General features: G+C 44.7%; 1 protein-coding gene across 4 annotated transcripts in view; it reads left to right on the top strand.

Annotated features, from left to right (window-relative positions):
- HPCAL1 (hippocalcin like 1) overlaps positions 1-8848 on the top strand; it is a 253210-nt gene extending 244362 nt beyond the window's left edge. For all 4 annotated transcript variants that reach the window (XM_054279685.1, XM_054279686.1, XM_054279684.1 and 1 more), the window contains 3 exons: positions 3010-3412; positions 4516-4621; positions 7640-8848. In XM_054279685.1, coding sequence (XP_054135660.1) covers positions 3035-3412; positions 4516-4621; positions 7640-7737 — 582 coding nt within the window. In that variant the 5' untranslated portion in view covers positions 3010-3034 and the 3' untranslated portion in view covers positions 7738-8848. The remainder of the gene's footprint in view (positions 1-3009; positions 3413-4515; positions 4622-7639) is intronic.
- The last annotated feature ends 9454 nt before the right edge of the window (positions 8849-18302 follow it).

The raw sequence follows: 18302 nt of genomic DNA, 5'->3' as shown, positions 1-18302 counted from the left end.
AGCCCTAATCACAGGACTGACCAGAGCATCCCAGCCCTGCTCCCTGTGATTTCCATTAGCAGCCATCCTCTGAGTGGTCTTGTGGCTAAATAGCTGCTGAGCCTCTGGAAAGTGATTTGATGAAAGCATTTTATAGCAATCGAATGAAATGACAGTTGGATGCCAGCAGCAGGGGTTGCTGTCATGATTAATGAGATATTTAGGCATTTCATTTTGAAGGAGCTACCTGCAACACAATTTAAATCAAAGCTGGTTTTTTTAGATGGGCTTTAATAAATTAATGTTAATGTTGGTTATTTAATTATTCACATGAAATTGGTTACAACTGCAGGATTGCATTTGGGCTGAACATGTTATGAAGCCTTTCAGAAAGCTCATATGCAAAAAAAGGTTGTGTTCAGAGCATTGCACATCTTCTGATATAAAGTGATGTGAAAGAGGAGGAAGGGTTGAAAGGGCCTGTAATCTTTTGAATGCAAAGATTGCTTGAATATAAAGCTTTTGAAGCTGATATTTAATGAGCATCTCTTCAAATAACAAGATGTATCTACCACTAGGAGAAATAGTGAAATCTAGTTCTAGATTTATTTATTTATTCTATTAATCTTGAATGATTACCCTACCTCTCTGTTGTCTAGGGGTGTCTATTTTTCAAGGGAGCAGGAATGATAAAGATACTACAGCAATAGGGAGAAATTATATTAAACCTTTTAAAACCTCTTTTAACTACCAGTTGAAAGTTTTGCAGTCCTTAACCCTGAGAGTCAATAAAGCTGAGGCAATTTCTGCTTATGTGTTAAGTGGGCTCTGCTGTTCCTCCTGCCCCTCTCCCAGGGAATTCTGAGGCACTGCTTGGTGAGGCAGGGAGTGCTTTTCCAGACACTGTTGTTACAAAGCATCTGGGAATCATAAAGTGGAGGGGCTCACTGAGGGCTGGAAACTGCAGACACCTCCTCACTCAAGGAGAGGAACATACTATTACAATTTCTGCTCTTTAAAAAAATGGATCACATCTGATCCATTATTTGCTCCAAGCTGCTCTTTTCTGCAATTTGACTTCAGCAGACTGGAATATTGTGTTTTCTGCCCTCGGCACTGCAAGGATGACTATCTGGGGCAGAGAAGATTGGAAGATGGAAAGGCAGTGGAAGTAGCTGAGAGTTAGTGGTTTAACTGGAGGGCAGCCTGATGCTCTCCTAGGGTGATGCTGGCAGGGACCAGGAGCTGTAACATCCCTTCATGCTGGGAGCAAGCAGAGGCATGTCAGGTGTGTGGAGAAAACTCTGCAATATAATGGACAAAAATAAAGCTTTGGAGTTGAAGTATTGGCAGCTTTTCTGGAAAACAGAAGTGCTAATGATAACACAGTTGTCCGTTAATGCACAGAACTAACGAGCAGCTGTTTGTCTCTGAGCATTAAGCCACAGAGCAGGATGTGGATTTTTTACATTGCTGAGGCAGTGCACAGACTAAATGGAATACAAATAAAACAAGCTTACATTCTGCTGTAGAGCAGCTTATTTTTTGCTGACCTTTAGCATTTTAAATTTTTTTGGGTTCTTATGCATGCTTGGAATTTTTACTCTCTGGGAAGTGCTTAGCCCCTGTTTTTCCTGGTTTCTGCATGCTTTGCAGCTCAGCTCTTGTAGTTTCCAGGTAGTCTGCAGTGTTGGCCTATTACTAACCTGTTTTCTGCATTGGCTCTGAGCAAACCCAACAGGCACAACAGTCTGTGCAGAGAAACATCATTTATGCAAACCAGTCACAGGGGTTTGTGCACACTTGTGAATAAACTTCTTGAATATGAGGAAGGACATGCAACTCAACCTCTAGCTTGGCAGCACAGTTTGATATTGCTAGGCAGCCATGAAAGAATGCAAGGGATAAAAGTAAGAAATTATCAAGGTTTTGTTTATTTCCTGTTGTTGCACAAGTGCAGATTGACCATCTTTCATTTTGCTGAAAGAGCTCTCCTACTGCCGGGCAGTCTCACCTTGTGTGGCACAACACAGGCATTGTCAAGAGAGAGGAGAGACCCAGCCCTCTCCTGATATCCTGATGAAATCCTGGATTTAAATGTGCTTTGGCCCTGGTGAAGAAATATTGAACCTACTGAATAAGCTTCTCTAAAAGTATAAACCCAAGTAAACTTGAAAAGAATTGCTTTGCCAAACATTTTGCTTTAAAAAGCCTTATTCTCTAATTCTCTGAGAGGGCTGGAAAGGATGAAATCCCTTGTGCTGGTGCTGCTGTAGCAGTGATCCATCTGCTCATGCTGCCTTCATGGCTGAGAAAAAGAGGGAGAAACCTTTTGGGGCGCTGCTGTTGAGCATGGGCTGTGCTGAGCTTACCCTTGCTGCACCCTCCTGCGACCCTCAGGTGCCACAAGGAGCAGGTGCCACCATGCAGGACCAAGCTCCCACTGCTGTGGGGCAAGGGATGCAGGGAGGGAGGAAAAGCTGGATAAGCCAAAGGGTTTCAAAGAGCATCTGGACAATGCAAACATGACAGGCATGGAGCTACCTGCCCTTCTTGCTTCTTGTTCAGCTGCATTTACTTTCACTTTTGAATAGATGGATTTGTCTTTTCATCACTGCTGCTGTCCCTGCCCGCTCCCACTCAGTCATGGCAGCAGATCAGCCTATGTAGGAATCCAGAGCTGGGCATTGCAAGCCGTGTGATGGAGGAGTGGGACTGCAGCACAGAACTAAAATACTGAGCTTTATTATTTGCCACATAATAAGGATTAATAATAAGAACGAATATTTCCGAAATACTTCTTCCTGAACTACCTTCCCCTCCACAGCATATTAGTCACTGAGAGAGCCTAGAGGAGAGGAAAGGAAGGCAAATTAAATGAGGTCTTTTCCTGGTGATTTATAGCATCCTTTTTCTCCTCTTTCCCCCTTGCCCCAGGGGGACCCTCTGTTTCTAGCAGGGTTCTACCTCTCCCCAGCCCCCTCTGCCTAGTGTGGCTGGAGCTCAGGCAGATTTTCTCTTGCTTTGCAGCTGCTGAACCCAGACCCAGAAGAGGATGGGGAAGCAGAACAGCAAGCTGCGCCCCGAGGTGCTCCAGGACCTGCGTGAGAACACCGAGTTCACAGACCACGAGCTGCAGGAGTGGTACAAGGGCTTCCTAAAAGATTGCCCCACGGGCCATTTGACTGTAGAAGAGTTTAAAAAAATATATGCAAATTTTTTTCCCTACGGCGACGCGTCGAAGTTTGCGGAGCACGTCTTCCGCACCTTTGACACTAACGGCGACGGGACGATCGACTTTAGGGAATTCATCATCGCCCTGAGCGTCACCTCCCGGGGCAAGCTGGAGCAGAAGCTGAAGTGGGCGTTCAGTATGTACGACCTGGATGGCAACGGGTACATCAGCCGTGGGGAAATGCTAGAAATAGTGCAGGTGAGCATTATCTCTATTGGACATCTTCTTTGTGGTGATGTAACCTCTTCACCATGAGACAGCTGGAGCTGGAGATGAGGGATGTGCTGAACTGGGTCACTCCTGCCCCAGGGAGGCTCCTGAGCCCATGGTTTTGTGGGACCCATGATGGGACCTACAAGATGCAGATGAGGAAAGGCCTGAGATATGAACAGGGCACTTGTGCAGCTGGCCTGCAGCCAGAATTCTGGGGGTTTCTTAGTGTGATGTTCACAGGATCAAAAACCCTAAATGCAAATTCTGTTGACTTGATTAATCTCAGAATTAATGCTTTGAATCTTCAAATCTGGAATGTGAACTCTGGATGAAAGGCTGTAGCATGCCTTTGTGTCCCAAAGGCAGAGGACCTGTATACCACAGGCTGTAGTGGGGGCAGGCAGCATGGTCCCCTGTGCCCCTGCCTTACATGCTGGCAGGGGTTTGGCCTCAGCAGTGGCTGCTTGTCACCCACTGTGCAGCTGAGGTGTGTGTCCTGTGCAGTGCAAGGGAGTCATGCATCAGCCACTGCCCTGACACTGGTACTTGTGGCTGGGGTGGGATAATTTTGGTCGAAGTCTAGGACTGCAAACACTCTAAAGAGGTCTTCTCATTATTCATGTTCTTGTAAGTCAGAAGAAGCATTTCCTTACCCATCCCCAAAGGCAAACTACCCCTATTGCTGTGTATTCATATTCACCATAATCCATGTAGAACCCCACATGCATACATACAACTGGGTGGAGGGTGAGAGCCAGACAAAGAGGCGCTGGTTTAGCCCTGCTGCACCATTGTCTCCTCTATTTCAGCTCAGTCCTGCTCATACATTAATCTAGACTCTGGCTTTCAGTTAAACTGACCCAGCTCTTCTTTTGAAGCACAAATGAATACAGGAAAGAAAAAAAAAAGAAAAAGCTGCAGTCAGAAAAACCATTCATTTTGGTTTATAAAGTCCTGCAGCTGCCTGCCAGGGTCAGCTGTCTTTTTTTGTTGCTACAGGCTTAAATTCTTTTCCTCTGTCCCATGCTTTATCATTTGGGTTATGTTTTTCTTATATCTCTTTTTTTAAACTTTTTTTTAATACTCAGGCAATTTACAAAATGGTTTCATCAGTAATGAAAATGCCAGAGGATGAATCCACTCCCGAGAAGCGAACAGACAAGATCTTCAGACAGATGGACACAAACAATGACGGTAGGATTGCCACTGGCACCCCTTCCTAAGCTCTGGAAATAGAGGTTTTCTAGCCCAGCCGTGGTAGATGGCAGAATATTGGGAGAGGGGAGAAAGGGTAGGAATGTCCCCACTGGTGCCTCTGGCCTCTGCCTCGCCTTGTTGAGCATCTCTGGTCCATGACAAATAGGATGAATAAGTGAGCAGTGAACAGAGGGTGAATTCTCCTGCTGGGGGGCTGATAGGGGAGCAGTCCTTCCCTGGCATTTCATGGGTGAATCCCCTTCTGCAAAGGCTCCTCTAAAATCCCCATGTCTTTGGGTTGTTTTCTCTGGACATAGCGCAAACTTGGCACAAGATTTTGTTCCCACTGCCCTTGATAGGGTTGCTCTCCTGGGTTTGTCATCAGTGTCATGAGTCCTGAATGTGGCAGGGCACCTGAAAGCAAAAATTCCCCAGATCCATAACACTTATTTTCTGTGTGTGTTTATGGCACGTATAAACACATGGTCACACACCTCTGTTGCCCTATGAGCATCAGGGAGTTGTAGCAGCTCCCAAGTCAGGTTGTGGAGCTCCTTGATCAATTATCTGACAGTGCACACATCATAACCCCTCCACCTGTGCTGGCTCATTTCCTTGGGTTTGAAGAATACAAGCAAAAAATGATCAATTTCCTTTTTTCATCAGCCTGATGACATGTTTCCTTTATTCCCTGTTGAGGTGGAGCTTTTGCCTGGGAATTACCCTGTCAGAGGCTGAGGTGGCAGCTGCCCACATCAGTCAGGAACTGTGTCCTATTGATGTGCTCAGTGAGAGCAAAAACTTGATTGTAGCACTGAGATATGGAGACTTGAAAAAATACAATTTTATGTACATAAAGGGTCTGATTTAAGAGGATTTTATGGCTGCATTTTGGTGTCTGTTACTGCAGTCCCCAGGGCAAATTCCTGGCCTTGCTGAAGTCCTCAAGTATTTTACCTTTGACTTAATCAAAACTAGCACTTCATCCCCTAGCTTAAAATGTGGAGGGCCCTAAAATAACATGATTAAAATATTTTTGGTCTGCGGAAAGTAGCAATGCGTGCAGATGTGTAACAGAGTAGTGGTCCCAAAATCTGCCATATCCATGCATCCTCCATCTGTTGCACTTTGTTGCTGAAATGAAATCATCCTATTCCCAGTAAAATATCAGCCCTGCAATCCATGCAGTGCCAAGGAATAACATCTGCACATGTGTGTCTGGTGGCTGAAAATGTTTCTTTCCCATCTGATTGTTGGGCATTGCAAATAGATTTTGAGTTGGGTTTTGCTTTTAAGTAATACAGGGCAAAGGGCAAACCAGTAAATATCCTGATAATTAGGAGACCTCTGCTTTTGTTAAAAACACTTCGTTTGGGAACATTAGCTTAAAAGCCAGAAATGAGTGTGCCATGGGTTTTTGAGCTTCTGTAATTTCTCTAAGAGGAAAGCTTGCTAATTCATTAAATCATAGAGCTATGTCCCTAAGTGCCACATCTACACATCTTTTAAATGCCCTGGGCAGTCTGTTCCAATGCTTGACAACCCTTTTGGGGAAGAAATTTTTCCTAATATCCAATCTAAACCTTCCTTGGTGCAACTTGAGGCCATTTTCTCTTGCCCTATTGCTTGTTACTTGGGAGAGGAGTTCGTCCCTGTTCAGCCTGTTTTCAGTGCTGGCCACCAGGGTCATTCCTCTTCCATCTCTCCTGGGGCTGGTGCAAATTGGCACAATGAGCTGGTACCTCTGTCTCTTTGGGTGCATGTGGCCAAAAGTGGCAGCAGGCAGCTCCCAAGTGCAGGATGTTTGTGTGTGGCTCCTGTCTCGAGCATAGCAGTTTGGGGTGGGTAAGGATAGCCCTGGGGTGTTGTGTGAGGGTAGGGTAGGTGAGTGCACAAGCTAGATGGGAGATTATTTGACATGTCTAGTAATCTAGACATGTCTAGTAATCAATCTAGTGTCTGGGGTGCAGCAGGGTGCTTGTTGCCTCGTTTTCATAGGGAAAATTTCTTTGTTCATTGATATTGCCACATCCTATTTCTGCCACGGTTCTGAATGCTGGAGCAGGGGAGTATTGATGCTAGCTACCTGCCAGGGGGCTGGGTCACCCCACTATGAGGTCTGAAGGACCAGATAGAATATTTCCTCCTTGCTGTACCATGACATTCCATGGGACTGTTGGTGCCAGGGGATGCTGGGGTGGTTGCTCCTTCAGAGATCAATTTTCAGCACCTCAGATTGTTACAAGGTCCATCCGAGTCAATTCCTCTGGCCTAAATTAAAGATGTATAAAACAGAAATGCTCAGGAGCAACACTTAGCAGTAGGTGTGCCCCAGGGCTGACTTTGCTTGTAAAAAACGAAAAAAACAAAACCATCCTATTCCTGTACACCCAGTAGGGTACAGCAAGTCATGGAATCATGGAATAATTTGGGTTGGAAGGGGCCTTTGAAGGTCATGTAGCCCAACACCCCTGCAATGAGCAGGGACATCTTGAACTAGATCAGGTTGCTCAAACCCCGATCCAACCTTGTAGATGCCAGAGAAGCCATGACTGCTGAGCCCCACGTGTCACAAGAAACAAGAGGACAAAGTGGGGATATTTGGAATATTTAGGTTTCAAGTGTTAATAATAAAAGCATCATTTCAAAGCATACATGTGTTCAGGTACCATACCTTGTGTTCACGTGTCATGTTATTCATATAGTCTGGTTCTGAGCAAAAAGCTGCCAAATGTTATTGGAACAGTTGTTTTTGGATTTGCGACTGTCTTTTTAAACAAAGAAATAGCAATTATTATGCTGGATTGTTTTGCAGAAGAAAAATGCATTTGGGCTTAAAGGCTTGACTTGGATTTAGCTGCCGTGCATTGCACTAAATTCCCCTCGATGCCTTTGCGGTAGATTAAATAGATGTTACATTGTCTCGGTGAGGAGGGATTCTCTGCTACAGCAATGATGACAGGAACAACTGACTCTTTAAAAAATGATTTCCATTTTGGTTGTCCTCCCTGTCAGGTAAACTGTCACTGGAAGAGTTCATCAAAGGTGCCAAGAGCGATCCCTCCATCGTGCGGTTGTTACAGTGCGACCCCAGTAGCGCGAGCCAATTCTGATGAAAGCGGACAGTGTGCTCAGAGAACCTCGGCTTGTGTCCTTCAAGCTTTGCTCGCAAACGGATGCCTTCTCAACCATCCCTCCACACTTCGCGGATAAGACCCCGTTGCCAGATCGTGTGTGTGCGCGTGTGTCCGAGCGAACCAGCCCTCGTTCCCCCACTAACACCAGTGCAGTTCTCCTGCGGCAGCTCCAGTTCTGCTTCCCTGTAACGTTACCATTCACTCTGCACATTTGAAACATTAATCGAAAGGTTTGTTTACATGCAGCTACGAGAGAGTTCAATGGCTGGCAAGATACCACTTCACTTAGTCCGTGAGAAAGGTGATGTTCCCGTAGTTCCCGAGAAGATGCTAGGTAGGACTTTTACCCAAAATAGCAGATGGTAGATAATTTATTTTGCTTCAGAAATTACTATGTTGGGGGGAAAAAAAAGAAAAAAAAAACAGTGGACTGAATGGAGTGGAAAGTTAAAAAAAAAAAAAAAGCAAAAAAAAAAAAAAAAAGCAGCTTTCCTGGGCATGGTTCCAATTTTCTTTTTGAGGAAAATTGCTTGCACTTATCTAATGGTCTTTACTTTCTTTTAATATATATATAAATTATATATATATGGTGAAGTAAAATTTTAAATATTTAGGTCATCTATTTAAGGCATAAAATAGAATTCAAGCTTTGTTTCTTCTAGTCGTCTGTGATTTATTCAGATCTTGGAGATTGTTTTTTTGTGATATTTATGCATTAGCAAATTGCTGTTCCAAAAGAAATGCATGACTAGCAGTTTGTGGATATTTCACTCTGTTTAATTCCTGAATGCAAATATTTGTTCATTTTTACTGTCAGTCATTCCGGTATTACTGTATTAACAAAAGACCTGAAAGGAGTTCATCCTCATTTTGTATTTCTCAGTGGAGTCCTACTTTCTGGTGGTTGCTGCGTTAAATGGCTTTTGAGTGCCCCGAGGTGACGTGACTGGCACTGCTGTTCTCAACTTGGCTACACCTCCTCCCTTTTGCTGTCGATATGTTAATAGTCTTGTGCATTCCAGTGTTATTTAATATCTGCCTAATGCCAAGAAATATTAATTGAAATAAAAGACTACTTTTCTTGTCACTGCCTGTCTTGATCTAAGCCATGAACCGAGTTCCTAGTGTTGGGTATTTCGGGAAGGGCAAGGATGGCTCCCTGCACACCTCTCAGTCTTGTCTGAGACACATTGCCTTTAAATGCATAGGGGTTTTGGGAGCTGACTGTTGTGGCTGGGTTAATACAGCGGTCTTGGTGCCTGTGGGATCCAGCTCCATCCCAGCTGAACCCAGGGTAAAGATTGCAGAAAGGTGACAACTGAGTTTCTGCTGGATGCAGAGCAACTCAAGGCAATGAAGGAAAAGCTGCTGGCCCTGCTGGCTGGGCTACCATGGCCACAGCTTTTTAAAATAAAGTTCCTGTCAGGTACCAGGTACCCGCTGGATTAACATTTGACATTGGTAGCATGGGAAGCAATTTTCTCCACATTCATCAGGTCTGCCAGTAGCTGCATAAGCCTGCCCTCTCTGCAAAATAAAGTATCAAAAAATTATTTGGCCTGAAGTTAATGTTGAGCATGTAATGAAGGGATTTTTGCTGTGTAGAATGTTCTAGTACTGGTGAACTAGAATGTTCTAGTACGTGATAATACTTTATTAAAAGAAAGAGAGAGAAATGTTTGCAATATCCAAGTGGAAATACATATAATCAGACTTGGTCTACAATACAAACTTGTGTGAGTCCTGCCAGCAAGAGAGTGTGTTAGTTTTTCCCCTGGAAATTCAAATTTGAGCAATTAAACCAACAGTCCTTTCAACCACAACACCCTGCTGATGAGGCAGCCCTGAAAGGGATGTTAATCAGAAGCCTGCCTGCTTTCCCAGGGCAAGCCCAGCAAAAAAGCCCAACTATTGAAAAAAATCTAATTCCACAGTAGCTGATCATCTGTTTCCAGCCTGCTTGTGTTCATGTTGTAAGTCTGTCTGCCAGGAGATGCTGGGGTGTTAGATATGCTGCAGATGTTCTTACACTAATGACTCTTCTTGCATGGGTTGGGTCCAAAAGCAGCTGTTTAGATGTGAACTGGCCACTGGGCTTTATAATTTCTGTATCGTTCTGAGAGTGTGAAAAAATGTCATTGACCTTGTCCTGGGATGGTACCTCTGAGGTGGACCACAACATTTGAATCTTGTTTCTACATTCTTAAAATTAGTCAGGCATAATCAGTCAAGCATTGCATGATATTTTGGGTACCAAAGATTTAAAAACTGTTTTGCTGCAGCATTCATAAATGCAGCAGCTCTTTTTCATTTGCTTCTCTAAGTGGAAATTTTACTGCCTTTTCCTGGAATATCACTTCTTCTGGTTTCCTTTGCTGATTGTAGTGAATAGCAAGTTTAAGTAGCTGTTTAATAAAGCCCAAACTCTTCTCATATGGAGAAAAAAAAATCTCCTTACAGAAGCTTATCTTGATAAATAAGCTTACCTTGTTTTTGCAGAAAGAAAGTGAAAGAACCTAAATTTTAGAGGTTAGAAAGTTCCCATTTCTTTGATGCTACAGTTTATTCTCTGAAGTGTGCCAAGGTATCCATGATGGAGTTTCCTGCCCGTCACAGTCTGACAAGCTCCTGCAGAGCCCTATGCAGACACTGGGAATGTGTCCTGCTTCATCGGACCCGATTTCTTCTGTCTTTCTCTTTGCCTCTTTAAACTATCCAACCCCAGATTTGGGGGTTTTTCCAGTTATCTCTCACTGTTTTAATGGCTTTTAAGGAGTTTCTTCTTTTCAGGGCAAGATGATTTCATTTCAGACTGGGACTGGCACAAATGATGTGAGTAAGATATTCCCAGCTTGCCTTCTGGGAAGAAGTGAAGGAAGATGCCCAGGAAAGACAGACATGCATGGCATCCCAGGGAAAATGAGAGATGCTCTGAAGCCCAACCAGGCTGAGCTTTTCAAAGGTGGCTTCTGATATGGGGGACCTTTTAATTAAAAGGCCAACTAAGTACTGGAAAGGGTTTTATCTGCTGCTGCCAAGCAGCTCTCTGAAAATCAGACCTGCTTCACAGGCTGAGGTGCATGCACAGTCACTGGGTGACTTTGTTCATCTTGGCTGTGCTTGAGCAGCTCCTTGGAGGAGGTCTCTGCTTTCCTGGCTGGTAACAAGGACTCAGAACAATTTCCAGGCTCCTTCTCCAGGATGTCATTTGCATGTTGTTACAGGCAAAGTTCAAAATCAACTAAGAAATCAATGAAAAGATAAGAGAGCTTTACTTCTTGTTGGGCTCCCAGGAATGTCTTTTGTAGAGAGACTCTTGTGTAGAGGCGTTAAACATTTGGGAAATCAAGTCCCGGTGATTAATAGGAAACTTCAACTTGTAAAGTGGTTTAAGTGTTTTTGTGAATTGTATTTTTAGTCAAAAATGGAGTCAAACTTAGTAAAAGTAGTTTAGTACAAAAAAAAATCTCATAATTGTGTCCATTTTTACCTCACTTTAATAACCTATGTGATTATTTTCTTGCCATGGAGATATTGAACACTCTGAAAGCTCTGGCTAATTACTACATAAATTCAGGCTTTTCTGTATGAATTGCAGGTCTTGTTAAGCTAATTCAGAATTATGTCATTACCTTTTGGATAAAGTCTGTCTGGTTGCAGCCTAACTCCAGCGTGGTTGGCAGAGGTGCTTGGGTTCAGTTTTGGGTGTCTCCCTTGCTAAGTTTGAATTGGCCCTTTGTTTTTAAATCAGGCCCTTTGCAATGTATTTTTAGCAATAGCCTCTGAGTAATAAACTCCTGTGAAGAACAACGTGAACATTTCTGCAAGCACGGGGCAGATGGTCTCCATGGATAGTCCTCGATCCATTATGCAGGGCTCTATTCATATTTAAAGGTTAGGAACAGCCATCAACTTCAATGGTCCAGTGGGCAGACTGGCATTTTGAGCTCCCTGTGCTGCACCAGGGCAGATACAGTGCTGATGAACCTGATAATTGCTATCTCTTTTGGGAGGAGAGATGCTTTATTGAAAAAGAAAAGGGTGGGAGAGGAGAGCAGAGCATCTCTGTGTAGGAGCTTTGGAGACGTGCCTGCATCGCTGGGAGCAGTGTGCCTGCCAGCAGACCTTACCTGGTGCCTACACGTATCCAGTGTGGTGGTTTGGATGCAGACACACTTCTGAACACTCTCATGTTCACTGTGCCCAAAGGGCAGCCAGTGCATCACCAGGGGGTCAGGTTAATCCCAGGCTTTCAGCCATGTCACACGAGTCAGAAACCACTGCCAGAAGGAGGCAAGGAGCTGTCATGGCAGCGGCCTGGTGTCTGTGGGGACTGATGGGAAAGGTCACTATCACCAGTTGGGTGGGTTATTTTAAGAGCTAGCTGGCTCTTCCTGATGGAGGAACAATTTATCACAAACAAAATCTGTATTGATTGAGTTGTCACTAGAGGGACTTAACTCTCACATGAAGGTGAGAAGCAGGATTCCTTCCTTGTTCCTCTCCACACCTTGGTGTTTGGTGTTGCCGGGGCCTGGGTGGGTCATGATCAGCTCCCTCAAACCCTCCCTGCCTGTGGACTGTAGCTTTGAACACATCTTTAGTGTCTTCTCTACCCTGTACCTGGCACTGGGAGCTGTGTCACCAAACCTCTGACCACTGCCAGTTCACAGCTGTGCTTCCAGGGCACCCACCCCATCATTTTTTTTTACCTTTCCAAAACAATGCAAATCCTTTGCCCAGGACTTTGGTAGGTTCCTTAACATTTTTTTTTTCTTTGAATAAACTGTTCCATAAAGCAGTATGGGAACTTAGTGCAGAAGGTGGGTCACACTCTAAAATCCAAGATGGTCACAGATATATTACAGCAATTATGACAAATTACATGCTGGGTGAAATTTGCCTCTGCAGTGTTACCCAGGCCATTCTTCAGGAAATGAGGTGTAAGCAAGGGAGCCCATTTTTCTCTGGCACTTGGCTGTACCTTCTCTTTCCCAGCACTGGGGATGGGTTCTCTGCAGCAGAGAACAGCAGCAGGGACAAGTCCTGCCTAAAGGTTCATCATGTCAAAGTCACCCAACATAAATTTTCATTGATTTTCCCAGGTCAGGACACAGACAACCTTCCAGTCACTATTTGCATTTTGCTTTTTAGTTTCCAAGTAAGTACTATCCTTAAAGTCTAATGTGGGTATATATACAGTGAGACAGGATTGAATCTAGCTTTTCATCAGCAACATGTGGAGAAAAGTAGCCTGAGAGAAGACCTTATTGCTTTCTACAACTACCTGAGAGGAGGTTGTAGCCAGGTGGGGATGACTAACAAGTAACAGGATGAGAGGAAATGGCCTCAAGTTGCACCAGGGGAGGCTTAGGAATAGAAGGAAAAATTTCTTCACTGAAAAGGTAATCAAGCATTGGAACAGGCTGCCCAGGGATGTGATTGAATCATCATCCCTGGAGGTATGCAAAAGATGTGCAGATGTGGCCATGGTTTAGTGGTGGACTCTATGACCTTACAGGTCTTTCCCAACCTAAATGATTGTGTAATTCTGGGCTCTGGCTGTGCATGGTTCTGCTCCAGTCTTTCCTCACTCTCAAGAGCAGCCATGTATTTCTTCTATGTATTAAAACACCTCTAATCCTTCCTTGAGACTTGTTTACACAAGAAGAAGATTCAAACTGCAGTTCCCCACTGGTGTCTCCATTTTGGGTACATGCAAGGAGAAACACCTTGTTCCTCCCATGTGGTTTTGGGTTGTAACCCAGCCCATGTCAGTACTGTGCTGAGCCTGCACCAGCAGCTGTGAGCTCCAAAGGAGGTGTCTGGCAGGCAGCCTCTCTTTTTCACCTCTGTAGGACCCTTGTTCCTGCTTCTAAGAACTGTTCTACTGCATCTTTGAATTTTCTTACTGCATCCTTGCAGTGGTGGTGGCTGCAGGGACAGCCCATCCCACACTTTCTACACAGAGCTATGAGACTGCTGGAGATCTGTGGAGCAGGGCTGGGATGTTCCTTGCCAGGTCTTAAACCAAACATGAATAATGAGCAATAAGAAAAATCAGGCTTGTTTGAAGAAACACTGAGATGCCCAGCTCAGAGGAGAGTGCCAGCTAGCTCATAGGATATTGGCTCATCCCCTCTTATGGAGAAACAGAACTGAGTTAGGGAGAAACAGAGCTGGTACAGATAATCCTCTGCCTGAATTTGTCTTTCATTTGGGTTTTTTTGGGAGCAGGATGTCTTTGTGAACGGTTTTTAAAGTCTTTTGGGAGCAGTCTGGGGAAATACCATGTGCTGAGCATCACAGCATGGAGCTGGGAGCATCATCCTCTTGGGGACACGGAGCCCTCATTTGGTGCAGCTTGTAAGAGCGGCAGGCTTCCCATCTCCAGCTGCCTCTGGGTTCTGTGTGGGGGCTTCAGCCTCCTTGCTCTGGTGCAAAGGTTCAGTCACAAAATGGGGATGGGAGAAGAGACTCCTCCTCCCAGCAGACCCAGCTGCTGTGAACAAACACCACACTCCTGGGGCTGCAGCAATGACTGAACATTTGTGTTTTTCATCTTTATTTTTTTCTTTAATATTTTCCTGGACCCTTTTCAGGGTGAATTCCACTGCTGAGTGGATGCACGGGCAGCAGGCACAGTGCTGGCAGCTGGTTCCTCAGGGACAAGGTAGGTGCATGGACTGTGCCTTAATATGCCATTAATGATCAGGAACAAAACACAAACATTACAGACACTTTCCTTAGAGAAAATAAAATAAACGTAGCTAATTTAGATGTTAGTGTTGTGCAGTCATGGTTATTCTTTTGCTGCTTTCCTTATGAACTATTAATACATGTGAGGCTCACAACAAGCAGGTTTGATGCCTGCTGAAGGACACAGTGCCATTGCGTGTGTGTGGTGACACGGAGGAGCAGGGCTGCCTGCACGCTGGGGACAGTGCTGCTGCTTGAAATAGGTTTCAGGTGCCAAGGTTTACCCCACTCTGCACCATCTTCCATCTCACCAGCAGCATCGTGTGCAGTGAGGCCTGGGGGAGCTGCTGCTGGCAGACACCCTGACCACTCTGGAGAAATGTGATCTTTGGGGAAACTGGCTTTCATAGCCTTGCTGTGCCCCACCTGGGGAGCCCTGGGGGCTAAAGATAACTGTGTGTAAAAGAAGAACTTCACTTTTAATCAGGAAGGGCTTAAGTCAGCTTTAAAAGCAGCTGTTGAACCCTTCTGAATTACTGGGCAGGGAATTCCACATCCACTTTTCATTGAGCTGCCGGTGCTTCAGGCATGTCACCACGAGTCCCCTGTGGGACCTGCTGACAGCTGCAGCATATAGCAGGGCTCCTCAAGCAGCCCCCTGTGAGACTCCAGCTGTCCCATGAGGATCCCAATGTCTTTTGGGACCAAGGCATCACAAGCCACATTGGTTAAACCTTCAGGACTACTCTTTTGAGGAAACTCAACAACTCCAATTCTGCTTAGATCTTTAATAACTGCCAGCACTGCTGCTAGAAACTGTGAAAAAAACAAACAAAAAAAAGGACCAAGAGAGGTCTTTTCCCTCTTTTCCTTTGAGTGTGATGCTTTCCTGGGGTGCCTGTGAGGGAGATGCTGGCCACCCTGCCTGTATCTCCATGTGGCCCCTCCTGTGCCCACCACACGGTATCCAGATGATGCTGTCCCCACAGCAGCGGCCAGGGACACCTCAGTTGCTATGGAAACACAAAAAAGGAGCCAGGAGTTCGATTTTTTTTTCCTATCAAAGCAATGACACTTGCTTGAAACCGCACTTTCTATTTTGGGTGACTTTGCAGCCCCCCATGTTCACATTCTCTGCACAGTTCACACATCCACACTAGGCAGGATGCTTCAAGGGAATAAAACATCCCTGCCCAGCAACCATGCATGGGATGGCCTGGCAACCAAGGCAGTGGAAAGGACCCAAGTCTTCTCTTTCTCTTCTTTGATCTAGCAATTGTCTGGCAAAGTTACTCTCAAGGCACTTGTGCTTTGCACTCCCCTGCACTTTTGGTGGAATTTGGCATCACCTAGAATACAAGGAAAGGGACAAACAGGACTGTGAAGGACAATTAAGATGAATTTCCATATTCTGGTGGCTGATTCTCAAGACAAAGCTCACAGCATCAGGCCTGACAGAGTCCAAGAAGTATTTGGACAATGCTGCTGAACACATGGTGTGAGTCCTGGGAATGGTCCTGTGCAAGGCTGGGAGCTGGATTCGAGGATCCTTGTGGGTCCCTTGCAACTCAGCATATTCTGTGATTCTACCACCAACCAGCAAGGTTTGTGCTGTTCCTTGCATTTACACCATCATTTTTCTAATTTTATTTTCTTCAGTGCCAGCTGCCTTTGTTAGGCTCCTTCCACCCAGCTACAAATTTCAGTGCTCTCATGTGGTATGTGTTTTTAAACTTCCTTTTTATGCTTGAGCCAGCACCAATTGATGGTACCTCCCACAGCAGCCCATGCTTGCTTGCTTCGGGTGTCCCACAAATCCCAGCAAGCCACCTCACAGCTGAACTTGTGGGCAGGCAGCAGACACTGGTGGCAAGGGGACTTTCTTGAAAATGTCCATCAGCTGATGCCACCAGCAGTGCACAAAGCTGATGGTGCTGACAGTGTTGCTCCTTACTGCACTGCTTTATACTCACAAGCACTTTCCTAAGGACAAGGCTAAATGTCCTGCCTCTGGGGTTGCCTTGTTCTTCCCTAGAATGAGCAATTCCCACCTCTGTCCTGAAGTCTGAGTCACTTCCAAATTTTCATCTCTGTCAGCACCACAGCTCTGTCTTAAAGGCTTTTTCTGAAGAGAGACTGCTGAAATTGATTCCTTCCTCAGTAATGTGATTTAAATCACCCTTCAATCACTAGTCATTTCCTCACCTTATGGCAATAAGGACAAATTATCAGCTTAAATAAGAGAAACCTGCTTCTAGGAAATGGGTTCAATTTGGAGTGGGTTTTTGAGAAGTGGCAGCCAAGTTTGGATCAGTTGGTTTCTCTGCTGTGGGTGTATGAAGGAAAAGGGCACAAGCAGGAAAAATGGCACATTCTCATGTTGTGCATGACAATGATGCAGAAGGAAAGGGTTTCTGAGCGCTGTAGGGGGGTGCTATTGGAGCACTGTAGTCATCCCTGCCTGCATCCTCTCTTCACCTGCACCAGAAGCTCATTGCCACAGTGAGTAGATTTTTCTGGGTGGCCCAGCACACCCTGAAAGTCAGTGCTTAATCAAGCCCTGAAAGGTGAGGGACTCTATCCCACTGATGGTATGTAGCCACCTCTATTGTTGAACAGCAATGAGATTTGCCCTCCAGCTTGCCTCCAGGTCATGCCTTTTCCTTAAAAACAGAGGGAAATTATTTTTAATATGACAAAGAGTGATGTTGGGGAGGTGTTAAGACTCAGCTTCAGAGGTTGGTGTGGTGGACTTGCCTCCGGAAACAAAGCTCAAAATTCACTTGCTCTGCCCATGGGATTGGGAGAATTATTGGTACTTCAGAGAATTGACCACAGCCTTAGCAGGCTGGCTGGCCATCTGGATGACTAATTAGTGAGTTACAAGGAGTTGGAGCCCAAAGACATGCTCTGCTGTGTCCTGGAAGAAAGGATGAAGTTTCACAGTGAGTACCTGGGTAAGCTGGGGTTTCATACATGTGAGAAGAGCTGAAGTGAATGTATTTGACCCAGGCAGGTTTTTAACTTTATCCATGTATCTTAAAGTAACAAGTTTGGGGTTTTTTTCATCCCAGAATAGTGATATTTTACTCTTTATACCACCAACATGGTGGTGAGAAGCCAAGATATTTAACTTCTTTCCCTTAACCAAAGTTGCAACCACTGCTATGGGTGAAGCGACCCAGGCAGAGGAGCTGCTGCCACCTGAAATGTCACAGGAAAAGCTTTCCAACAGCCTGCTTAAATGAACAGAAAGAAATTGCTTGGATCAGGTGGTAGCCACCTGGGTGCACCCAAAGAACAGAAGGATGAGTGTAATCTCTTTCTAAAATCAGCCTCCAGCAAACACAATACCAAATTATTAGCTGGGGTTTCTTTTAGTCACTCTAGGGCATGGTCTAAGGAACTCCAAATCAGTAAGCCTCATATCTGGACCAGAAAAAAATCAGTGGAAACTATAGCAAAGTACAGACATTGCAGATGCTAGATAAATGTGATGTATAAAGGGAAGAGATAGAATGAGCTCTTACAAATGGAAGTTGTGCCTGATAAATCTGTGATCTCTACAGGAATGAAGAGGTAACACATTCTTAAATGGTCTGAAAAGGGATAGATAGATAGATAGATAGATAGATAGATAGATAGATAGATAGATAGATGTTCACTGGTGATACAAGATTGTTTAGGATCATTAGAGATCAGGTAAAATATTGCAGAAGTTTTTCTCCATATTGATTCTGAGGCAGCAAAGCTACTACCCATTAACTAAAGCTTAGTTAAGTTACATAATATTAAAAACTTCTCTAAAAAGCAGTAGTTCTAAGCATTCATGCACATTGAGA

The sequence above is a fragment of the Melozone crissalis genome, unplaced genomic scaffold (genome assembly GCF_028551555.1).
Source record: "Melozone crissalis strain CALT ecotype California unplaced genomic scaffold, PUWL_Pcris_2 ptg000027l_1, whole genome shotgun sequence".
Lineage (NCBI taxonomy): Eukaryota > Metazoa > Chordata > Aves > Passeriformes > Passerellidae > Melozone > Melozone crissalis.
The sequence above is the reverse complement of the archived record's forward strand: the minus strand, read 5'-3'. Positions and strand labels throughout refer to the sequence as shown.